The sequence below is a fragment of the Phyllopteryx taeniolatus genome, chromosome 1 (assembly GCF_024500385.1).
Source record: "Phyllopteryx taeniolatus isolate TA_2022b chromosome 1, UOR_Ptae_1.2, whole genome shotgun sequence".
In the NCBI taxonomy this organism is placed as follows: Eukaryota; Metazoa; Chordata; class Actinopteri; order Syngnathiformes; family Syngnathidae; genus Phyllopteryx; species Phyllopteryx taeniolatus.
Window position 1 is genome coordinate 21,243,085 of NC_084502.1, and position 12,252 is coordinate 21,255,336.

The 12,252-nt window shown below is 40.8% G+C and overlaps 1 protein-coding gene across 3 annotated transcripts in view; it reads left to right on the forward strand.

Annotated features, from left to right (window-relative positions):
* The window catches only part of arih2 (ariadne homolog 2 (Drosophila)), a 35,346-nt gene that overhangs the window by 19,497 nt on the left and 3,597 nt on the right, over positions 1–12,252 (forward strand). For all 3 annotated transcript variants that reach the window (XM_061780430.1, XM_061780445.1, XM_061780436.1), the window contains exons 7-14: positions 430–539; positions 835–952; positions 1,039–1,089; positions 2,796–2,817; positions 4,851–5,002; positions 5,460–5,603; positions 8,351–8,416; positions 11,134–11,259. In XM_061780430.1, coding sequence (XP_061636414.1) covers positions 430–539; positions 835–952; positions 1,039–1,089; positions 2,796–2,817; positions 4,851–5,002; positions 5,460–5,603; positions 8,351–8,416; positions 11,134–11,259 — 789 coding nt within the window. The remainder of the gene's footprint in view (positions 1–429; positions 540–834; positions 953–1,038; positions 1,090–2,795; positions 2,818–4,850; positions 5,003–5,459; positions 5,604–8,350; positions 8,417–11,133; positions 11,260–12,252) is intronic.

The window sequence follows — 12,252 nt, forward strand, 5'->3', positions numbered from 1 at the left end:
CTGAAGTTTATGTACAGAAAAAGAAACTCAAATGGTTGAGTCATTGTTAATTTCACAATGTCATTATTATTAAACTCTGAAACTTACCTAAAACCTTCTCCTGGTTGCCCTTCTTGTTGGTGTATGCAGTGGATATAAGAACATGTGATATCGGCTGCTGTTCTCCAGCTCCACTTTTTGCTGAAATTGGAAGTAGAGGACCAGAATATTTTTATGTAAACACAATATCCTGCTCAGGAGTTTCTGCAGCACAAACGTAACATGGCAACATTGTGCATAGTCACTTAAGAACAGGCCCTTTTTAAGACGATGTAATGGTGCTTTTGCTTTGCCCCCTCCAATCCCCATGAAGATGAATGTGTTAAATACAAAGCCTAACCCTAAAACGTCCCACTTAGCTTTACCTAATTTTCATCTCTTCGACTGCAGAGTCACTTTCAATTGCAACTGTGTCCGGGTGCAGACTGTCCCATCGTCATTAAGGTGCAGGAGCCAAGGGCGCGCAGGGTGCAGTGTAGCCGCTGCAGTGAGGTCTTCTGGTAGGTCCAACACATGCACACAGTGAAACAACAGAATTTTAAGTATTAATTGAATTTCTAAATGTAAAGTTCTGTATATAAAATGGCATTGGTTTATGCAAACTTTTGTGTGTGAGTGCATTTTTTGTTTCCGTAACAGTCCGCATTAAAGCACTTCATGATTCTGGATGGTCTCTAATGACATGGTTTTAATGACAGGTGGCTCAGTACTAATATTCCAATGCTTCATCTGCCATTAAAATGTATGCAATTGAGCTTTATTTTAAATATTGAATTTCTCTCTTGTCGTTCTCAGTTTTAAATGCCGTCAGCTGTACCACGCACCCACAGACTGTGCAACCATCCGGAAATGGCTCACAAAATGTGCCGACGACTCAGAGACGGCCAACTATATCAGCGCACACACTAAAGATGTATGAGCTGCCACGTAATTTCTATCTTGAATTGTAACTTTAAAAAAAGAGCTTTAAATATGAAACAACCATGTGTCACCTTTCAGTGTCCTAAGTGCAATATCTGCATTGAGAAGAATGGAGGGTGCAATCACATGGTAAGTCACAGCCGATAAGTCCAAATCCTTGGCAATACTTAAAAAATATCCTCGTCATGGGAGTCTACAACTCTTTAATTCTGCACTAAATGTGTTGTCTTTGTGAGTAGGGGTGTAACGATTAGTTTTAACAACGATTTGTTCCGTATCACAATTTGTGGATGCCGATTCGACTCAAGACGTTAGTGGTTCATTTAGTATGATACAATACGAAACGATTAATTGGCTTGGAATCGATTTGTTCCATATCACAATTTGTGGATGCCGATTCGATTCAAGACGTTAGTGGTTCATTTAGTACGATACAATACGAAACGATTCATTGGCTTGGAATCGATACATTAACCTTTTAGCCAAAAATGTAACCAGTCTGACTGTGGAGAAAAAATACCTTGACAGTGGATTCTGGACAGTGCAGGTGACATTTCCTAGATTTCTTTTTTTTTTTCTTGTAAGGGAATCTGGTTAAACCAATGATGTATATAATAAACAAGCATTAAAGGCAATTGCTTTCGCGCTTTATTTGAATAAAGTATAACATCTCTTCACGTTAGATTAACAGGATTACTTGCTAATCCAAATGTTGGTTTTTTTCCAATGTTAAGAATAAACACACTTACTCTAGAACTGAGCACAAAATACGTAATGCTCAAATGTTCTAATCATATTTATTACTGTCCACTCACTTGTCAAATTTTTGTTCTGTAGTGGTTCATGATGTCCAACTATCTGTCGTGAGTGAGACACAATGCCTGTTCGATGCATTCTTTCACTTTGGTCTTTGTCTCTTGGTAAAGTGGTGGTGTTGGCGTTTGGATGATGTCCATGATGGAATTTTGTGCCTTTGCTCAAGCATGTTCATCAACCATTTAAATCCCTTATTGCCCACCACTGAAAATGGCTTAAAGTCTTTGTCAATGAATTCTCCGAAACGCCTTGAGATTAGTTGCGCTCTCGTACTGTCATAAGGTTGAATTGCCTGGCAAATTGATGTGTGTCCTTGCTTGCTTCGTTGCTCAACATAAAAATATTTTCCGGGTGATTGTTCATCTAGTGGCTTGCGTATTAATTGTATTCCTCGACTTGTTGAGGACTGCGGTCTGCAAACAGTTTATTGCATGCCCGTCATGTTTTCGTCTCGATTGTTTTTGATTACTGCAAAACCAAAATGCAGCCATACTTCTGATTTAAGCTTCACAGGACGTTCCACTAGTTAAGTTTAGCGCTCTGCTCAGTGCTCCAACATATTTCCTGCACTGCAAGGCGCATCTCCCATGATCCCCTGCGCACTTCGCAGATGATCATGGGAAATGTGGTTTGCTTCTCAGACCAGCCCACTCATTAGCGCCAGAAAAAAAACTACTGTTTGAAACTCCCTTGATCCCCTGTGATGTCATAGCCAAACCAACTTAATCGAGTAAAACTTCTTTAAAAATGCAAAAAAACACACGCAACCAATATAAAGTCTGCCTTGCTTAAATGCAATGCATTATTTCGTAGTATCGATACTGTTGATTGATTACCTTTTAAAACAATTTACAATTGATTGATGTCGTCCGAGAAGCCAAGTTGCGGAGCCCAGATCGATTTAGATCGATTACATCAATGTCATGAATAAATCGTTATACCCCTAATGTAGTTTGTTTGCTCAGGTACAATGGTTGTTTGTTTACAGTAACAAATTTCATCTTGTTTGTTTATTCCAGCAATGCTCCAAGTGCAAACATGGTAAGTGTGACTCCTCCAGTATAATTTAGTACAGTAAACCCTTGTTTGTGAGGGTTACGTTCCAGAAAAATCCCACCATAATTGAAATCCGCAAAGTCTCTAAAAAGGTTGAAAGTGCCGTAGATTTGATTGTATCAGTGTCCATTTGCGTACCGCCAATGCCAAGCATTTCTTTTCCCCACCAAATAATATGATCATGTGGTCCCACACTGCAAGTCAGGGGCGGTGCTAGCTTGAATGGGACCTGGTATGATACCCATTAATGTCCCAGTCCCCCTAACTCCACCCCCCATCAGCGTTCATCCTCCTCATCATTGCGAATGGCTGCTTGGCCGGCACAACCACGGTCCTCCCCCTTGTGCCATAAATAAGAAGAAAATAACATTAATATGTCCTCACGGGATTGTAAGATCAGTATCTGTAAGTACAGGTATTTTCAGAATGCAAGGTATGAAAGCATATACAATGTGTCTAAATTAATTTCTTTGCTACAGGTTTGTATCTACAGATGTTTACCAACTGCGAACGGGCTCAGCCTAAGATAAATGAAATGTAAAGCGTATGCAAAAAGACAAAAGGAAAAAAGTTCAAAGATCATTAAACAACAACAAAAATATTAACGTTTTCCTTTATTTGTACAGAAAATAAGTCTGTAACGGATAGGACGTACAGTGCCACCAGAAAGTATTCACACCCCTTCATGTTTTCCACATTTTGCTATGTTACAGACTTACTCTAAAGCTTATTTGAGTATAGTTTTCTTTTTAAAAAATCTACATAAAATATCCCATAATGACAAAGTAAAAACATATTTTCAGACATTTGTGTAAATTTAGAAAAAAGGTAAACATTTAAACATAATAGGTACGAAATCCAGAAAATCACTGTCTGATTTTTAAATAATTTATGAGCAAATTATGGTGGAAAATAAGTATTTGGTCACCTACAAACATGCGAGATTTCTGGCTCTCCTCTAACGTCTTCTTTAAGAGGCTCCTCTGTCCTCCATTCGTTACCTGTATTAATGGCACCTGTTTGAACGCGTTATCAGTATAAAAGACACCTGTCCACAACCTCAAACAGTCACACACACCAAACTCCACTATGGCCAAGACCAAAGAGCTGTCAAAGGACACCAGAAACAAAACTGTAGACCTGCACCAGGGAGGGCAGACTGAATCTGCCATAGGTAAGCAGCTTGGTGTGAAGAAATCAATTGTGGGAGCAATTATTAGAAAGTGAAAGACATACAAGACCACTGATAATCTCCCTCGATCTGAGGCTCCATGCAAGATCTCACCCATGGGGTCAAAATGATCACAAGAATGGTGAGCAAAAATCCCAGAATCACACGGGGGGGACCTAGTGAATGACCTGCAGAGAGCTCGGACCAAAGTAACAAAGGCTACCATCAGTAACACACCACGCTGCCAGGGACTCAAATCCTGAAGTGCCAGAAGTACTCTATTCCCTCTCTCTCGCTCTAAGATGCGATAGTTGTTTGTATGGTATTTGTTCAAGAAGACTTTTTATTCGTGTGACTTAGATGAAGATTATCCTAGATTTTATGACCTATTCAAGCAGAAATTTAGGAGGAGGGAGGATTTTTGAAGGCTGAAGTAGGTGTTTGATTGTTGAGAAGAGGACTTTTTTTCCTGTGCCAGAGTAGATAAGGTTGGGGTAATAGGAAGATTTGGCAGCAATGAGCGTGTTCTAGTCGTCGTGAAGGTGGTCAAGATTTGGCTGTGCACAGTTCGGTCTTTTTTGTAGTCGCTACAGTCGACAGGGAGCAAAGTGTATAAATGAAACTGAGCAGGTTTTAAGGGAGGCCAGGGAAATAACGGAGAAGGAGTGACTGAATTACTGGATGTGAATGATACCGTCTTCCCAAACGTAATATTCAAATGTGGAACATACCTCCTTTGGAAACTATTTTATTAATGTATTAGTCCAACCACGTAGGCCTGTGCTCAAAACTAGCCTGAAAATTGTGTAATGAATGATGCCCATGACCTAACTTTTTTTATTTTCAGACTTCTGCTGGATGTGTCTTGGTGACTGGAAGACTCACGGCAGTGAATACTACGAGTGCAGCCGTTACAAAGAAAACCCCGATATAGTCAACCAGAGCCAGCAGGCTCAGGCCAGAGAGGCTCTCAAGAAATACCTCTTCTACTTTGAGAGGGTGAGCACTTAGAGCAGGGGAGGAAGCAGTGAGTGAATGAGTGATTATATAAACAATGTATATTTTAATCGCTGAATAATTGCTGATGTTTATTTAATATAATGTACAATATATGAGACTGCATATTGCTCTCAAGTATTAAACTACTCATCGGTTACTTACAGGAAAATATGTAAAGTTGAGTTTTTGCTCAAATGATCACATTCATCGGAATTTAGTACAGAACACGTTTTGTTGAGAGCCCAACAACTGTCATTAATTTTTATATGTCGATTCAAGTTTTGTCAAATGATTTACAAACTATGATTGACCAACTTCCTCACTAGGTACAACAACCGCACTTGGATTATGTTGATCGGCAGTTTACCAATATTTAAATGCAAAGAAAATTCTCTAGATGTCCAGTGGGATACATTGTGATCGATAACAATTGTTTTCAATGTGTTTTCTGCACCAGTGGGAGAACCATAACAAGTCTCTGCAGCTGGAGGCTCAGACATACCAGAGGATCCAGGAGAAGATCCAGGAGAGAGTGATGAACAACCTGGGAACCTGGATTGACTGGCAGTATCTTCATAACGCGGCAAAGCTTTTAGCCAAGGTGTTTTTCGTTTATTTTGGGTTTAACAGATGGACAAAGGTTCATGTTCAAAATCCAGGTTTCAGCAGATTTAATTTACACACAATTAAATATCCTGTTAAAATCAGAAGACCAGTAAGCTTGACTGCTAAAATACTGGAATTAAAATAGTTGATATTGTTTAATCAATTCAGTCTTGAAATGTCCTTGAATCTTCAATACTTATTTAAAGCAGAGGTGGGGAACCTGCTGCTTGTGGGTGATGTATATAGTGGTGTAAAAAAGTGTTTGCTCCCTTCCTGATTCCTTATTCTTTTGCATGTTTATTACACTTAAATGTTTCAGATCATCAAACAAATTTAATTAGCCAAAGACAACACAAAGACACAATGCAGTTTTTAAATGTTTTTTATTAAGTGAGAAAATAAAAATCCAAACCTACACCATAACTCCGGTTCATCATACCTGAGTTCAGTTTCTCTAGCCACACCCAGGCCTGATTCTGCCACACCACAGAAATCACTTAAATAGAACCTAGCTGACAAAGTAGACCAAATTATTGTCAAAAGGTAGAAATCATGCCGAGATCTAAAGAAATTCAGGAATAAATGAGGGGAAAAAAGGTAATTGAGCTCTAGCAGTGTGGAAAAGGTTATAAAGCCATTTCTAAAGCTTTTGGACTCCAGCGAACCACAGAGCCATTATCCACAAATGGCGAAAACGTAGAACAGCGGTGAACCTTCCAAGGAGTGGCCGGCGGCCAAAATTACCCCAGGAGTGCAGAGGTGACAAAAGACGCCACAACAACATCCAAAGAACTGTAGGCCTCACTTGCCTCAGTTAAGGTCAGTGTTCATAACTCCACCATAAGAAAGAGACTGGGCACAAAAGACCTGGAAATGTTCCAAGATGAAAACCACTGCTGAGCAGAAAGAACATTAAGTCTCGTCCCAATTTTGCCATAATACATCTTGATGATCCCCAAGATATTCAGGAAAATACTCTGTGGTGTGACAAGACAAAAGTTAAACTTTTTGGAAGCTGTGTGTCCCGTTACATCTGGTGTAAAAGTAACACCCCATTTCAGAAAAAGAACATCATACCAGCAGTAAAATATGGTTGGTGGTAGTGTGATGGGGGCTGTTTTGCTACTTCAGGACCTGGAAGACTTGATGTTATATGATGAATTCTGCTGTCTACCAAAAAATCCTGAAGGAGGAGCCATCTGTTTGTGACTTCAAGCTGAAACGCACTTGGGTTCTGCATTAGGATGATTCAAAACACACCAGCAAGTACACCTCTGAATGGCTGAAGAAACATAAAATTTAGACTTTGGAGTGGCCTAGTCAAAGACCTGAATCCTTTTGAGAGGCTGTGGCATGACCTTAAAAAGGCGGTTCATGCTCGAAAACCCTCCAATGTGGCTGAATTACAACAATTCTGCAAAGATCAGTGGGCCAAAATTCCTCCACAGCGCTTTAAGAGACTCATTGCAAGTTATCGCAAACGCTTGATTGCAGTTGTTGCTGCTAAGGGTGGCCCAACCTTTTATTAGGTTTAGGGGGCAATCACTTTTTCACGAAGGGCCATGTAGGTTTGGATTTTTTTTCCTCCTTTAATAATAAAAACCTTCATTTGTGTTAACTTGTCGTCTTTGACGAATATTTAAAATTGTTTGACGATGGGAAACATTTAAGTGTGACAATAAAATATAGTGAAATAAAATCTATTGTGCATAAAATAATAAATCAGGAAGAGGACAAAGACTTTTTCCACACCACTTTAAATAGTTGATGTAGCTCGCCATGCAATTCTGCAGACAAATAAAACTTATGAGGTACTGTTATAAAATGTCCCAAAGCACTTGACCCACAAATGCTCATAATATATAATGCTAAGTATTTCATCATTGCCAGAGTATAATTTTTTATTTTGTTTTGTATTATGTCTGATTGCCATTATTTAAACCAAAATTTTCCCACCCAGGTCGGCACGGTGGCCGACTGGTTAGCACATCTGCCTCACAGTTCTGGGGACTGGGGTTCAAATCCCGGCCCTGCCTGTGTGGAGTTTGCATGTTCTCCCCGTGCCTGGGTGGGTTTTCTCCGGGCACTCCGGTTTCCTCCCACATCCCCAAAACATGCGTGGTAGGTTGATTGCGGACTCAAGATTGCCCGTGGGTGTGAGTGTGGGCGCGAATGGTTGTTTGTTTCTGTGTGCCCTGCAATTGGCTGGCGACCGGTTCGGGGTGTGCCCCGCCTCCCGCCCGAAGGTAGATGGGATGGGCTCCAGCGGCCCGCAACCCTAGTGAGGGTAAGCGGTAAAGAAAATGGATGGCTGGATAAATGATCCCACCCATGATTTAAAGTACCAGTCACATTATGGAATTGAACCTTAAAACATCCAACCATCCATTTTCTGTACCGCTTGTACTCATTATGGGCAAGTTGGAGCCTATTCCAGCTGACTTCGGGCAAGAGACAGGATACACTTTAGATGTACCACCTTAAAAATCATTTGGACGTTATATTGGCTAATCATAAGGAGTATATCATCTCATGGGAAGCCCGCGTCACCTACTTTGTCATGTCGTGTTAGTGCTAGCGTCAGTCCTAACGTAACTGTTCAGGGTTGTGTATAGTGCTTCTACAAACAAGTCAAACAACCTTTTTGCGCCAGTAGTTTGCAGGTAATGTTTTTATTTCCAATTTCTGTTATATATCCAGTGTCTCACTGACTTCTCATGTGTTTTGTCTTTTTGCTTCCAGTGTCGCTACACACTGCAGTATACGTATCCCTACGCCTATTACATGTCCGGCCCACGCAAAAAATTGGTGAGTAAATGTCCTCTTGTTGCCTGGTTCAGTGTCCTTGACCAAGAAAAAACCTAAGTGAGGAAGTTGCTATAGTCTCTGCACTTTCTTATTTTTGTTTCTGTATCGAGTTTTAATGTGCTTCGTTTTTTTATTTTTTATTATTTTATTTTTAATTGTTTATTTTTTAAATAAACCTGTCCTGGTAGGCTTCTTAGTTATGCACTATGGGTGACATTGGTATTGTGCCAACAGATTTGCCGTACAACAGCCGAGTCTATCTTACAACCCCAATTCCAATGAAGTTGGGACGCTGTGTTAAACATAAATAAAAACAGAATACAATGATTTGCAAATCTTGTTCAACCTATATTTAATTGAATACACTACAAAGACAAGATATGAAATGTTCAAACAGATCTTTATTGTTTTAAGCAAATAATCATTAACTTAGAATTTTATGGCTGCAACACGTTCCAAAAAAGCTGGGACAGATGGCAAAAAAGACTGAGAAAGTTGAGGGATGCTCATCAAACACCTGTTTGGAACATCCCACAGGTGAAGAGGTTAATTGGGACAGGTGAACAGGTTAATTGGGAACAGGACACTGAGAGGACCGAAGAGAGGAGAAAGGAATACACTGAGATGCGACATAGGGCAAAGGTAGAGGTGGCAAAGGCCAAACTGGTGCCAGTAGTGTGCTGAATAGATGGAAAGAATACTTTGAGGAGTTGAAGAAGAAGAAAAGGAGAGAGAAGGAAGAGTAGAGCAGCCATGTGTGGTGGACCAGGAAGTGGCAATGATTAGTAAGGGGGAAGTTGGAAAGGCATTAAAGAGGATGAAAAATGGAAAGGCAGTTGGTCCTTATGACATTCCTGTGGCAGTATGGAAGCATCCAGGAGAGGTGGCTGTGGAGTTTTTGACCAGCTTGTTCAATAGAATTCTAGTGCGTGAGAAGATGCCTGAGGAATGGAGGAAAGGTGTGCCGGTGCACATTTTTAAGAACAAGGGTGATGTCCAGAGATGTGGGAACTTTAGCGGAATAAAGTTGATGAGCCACACAATTAAGTTATGGGAAAGAGTAGTGGCGGCTAGACTCAAGACAGAAGTGAGTATTTGCGAGCAACAGTACGGTTTCATGCCTGGAAAGAGTACCACAGATGCATTATTTGGCTTGAGGATGTTGATGGAAAAGTACAGAGAAGGTCAGAAGGTGCTACATTGTGTCTTTGTGGATCTAGAGAAAGCATATGACAGACTACCCAGAGAGGAACTGTGGTACTGCATGTGGAAGTCTGGAGTGACGGAGAAGTATGTTAGAATAATACAGGACATGAATGAGGGCAGCAGAACAGTGGTGAGGTGTGCTGTAGGTGTGACAGAGGAGTTTAAGGTGGAGGTGGGACTGCATCAGGGATCAGCCCTGAGCCCCTTCCTGTTTGCAGTGGTGATGGATAGGCTGACAGATGAGGTTAGACGGGAATCCCCCTGGACCATGATGTTAGCAGATGACATTGCGATCTGCAGTGAAAGCAGGGAGGTGGTGGAGGAACAGTTAGAAAGATGGAGGCATGCACTGGAAAGGAGAGGAATGAAGATTAGCCAAAGTAAGACAGAATATATGTGCATGAATGAGAGGGGTGGAGGGGGAAAAGTGAGGCTCTACAGGGAGAAGAGATTGCAAGGGTGGAGGACTTTAAATACTTGGGGTCAACCGTCCAGAGCAATGGTGAGTGTGGTCGGGAAGTGAAGAAACGGGTCCAAGCAGGTTGGAACGGGTGGAGGAAGGTGTCAGGTGTGTTATGTCACAGAAGAGTCTCTGCTAGGATGAAGGGCAAAGTTTCTAAGTCAGTGGCGAGGCCAGCCATAATGTACGGATTAGAGACAGTGGCACTGTGGAGACAACAGGAAGCAGAGTTGGAGGTGGTGGAAATTAAGATGTTGAGGTTCGCTCTAGGAGTGACCAGGTTGGATAAAATTAGAAATGAGCACATCTGAGGGACAGGCAAGGTTAGATGTTTTGGAGACAAAGTTAGAGAGAGCAAACTTCGATGGTTTGGACACGTCCAGAGGAGAAATAGTGAATATATTGGTAGAAGGATGATGATGATGGAGCTGCCAGGCAAGAGAGCCAGAGGAAGACCAAAAAGACGGTTGATGGAAGACATGGGGGCTGTTGGTGTTAGAGAGGAGGATCCAGGAGATAGTCTTACATGGAAAAGGATGACACGCTGTGCCGACCCCTAACGGGACAAGCTGAAAGGAAAAGAAGAAGACAGACCAAGAGAAAAGATATGACCAAAAAAAAGGCAATAGCAATAATAAATGCTAAGATGTATTTTGAGAAAGGACAGGCAGAGAAAGGTGGGGGGAAACAATGTATATCAGCGGACAACAACAGTAAGAAGAGGTGACAGAGAGATGGGACAACAAAAAGAAATTTAAAAAAACTAAAGAAATAAGAGCAACTTATACTTTGTTTTCAGAGGATACAGACAGAAAAGTGACACCTGCTCGGATGCATTTTGAGAAGGAACACAGCTTTAAGTGACAACAAAAAGCAATATCAAAAGACAACAATAACAATCAGAACACCTCGTATTAAGATAGAGAAGTGACAGAGAAAAAAAGAGAACAATAGCAATAACACCTGCTATGATGTATTTTGAGAGTGGGCAAATGGAGAAAGTGAGACAAAAGTTCAAGTGTATATTGATTTTGTTTTCCTGTGCTTGCAGTTTGAGTACCAGCAGGCTCAGCTGGAGGCAGAGATCGAGAACTTGTCGTGGAAGGTGGAGCGGGTAGACAGCTACGAGAGGGCAGTTGTGGGAGGCGAGGTGGATATCAGTGCCAGTGACAGGGGGGTAAGATGGGATTTTTCATTTATACAGTAATAGGAACCAAGCCCTATCATGAATAGCAAAAAAAACTAATGTTTATAATAGCCTATATTAATAGTTCAAACTGTAAATATGCCACAAACTATGATTAAAAAACAATAATTTCAAACACATCTTGCAACATTACCCTTATGAAAATGAATCCAGAGATTTGCTGCTTTTCTGTTAGACATTTTAGGACGTTTCAGAAAGAGCTCCAAAAACAGGGAATAGGGAAGTTTTCAATGAATAACAGGATAGATTCCTCCTCAAGAAATCTGGTGAACAGTTAGCAGAACACTGTACGTACCCTTTATAGTAGGCTTTACACGATCAGGATTTTTGGGACCGATCAGCGAGTTTAAAAAAAAAAAACAATAACCGATCACCGATTTGATCAGAAGTTTGAGCAATGTGTCTATTTAAATGACTTGTTCATTTACTGTATATACTTGGGTACTATATACTTCGGTACTATATACTGAGTGTCTTCAAAAGTATTCTCTAGTCAGTCAGGTCATGTATTCTAATCAGTCAGGTCGAATCAACATTACAACATGACAGTAATAATGGGTGCTAACTTACTGTAATTAAATTATTTTATTGTAATTAAATTACTTCACACACACACCAAAACATTAGAGCATGATTCGACAGACCGCCGGCATGTTTACGCAAGTACAATCGTTAGTGCTAGCACTAGCTTGCTAGGCTACATAACATTTTGTTGCCTACTTGCGAGCTGTATCCTATTAAACGTATGTGAACATACCTCCAGCAATCCTTGAATGAAAGTCCTTTGCCGAGCACCGGTGACCACCACCAAACGTTTTTCTCAATCTTGTTCTTAAAATACACACAGCGCGATCCATGGTTGTTGTCGTCGCCGTGGTAACGAGTGTATCCGGTCGCGTTTGAGTTGACAAGATATAAAGCCCAGTGATTGTAAAAGACGGGATGCGGTGGTAGCGGAATACA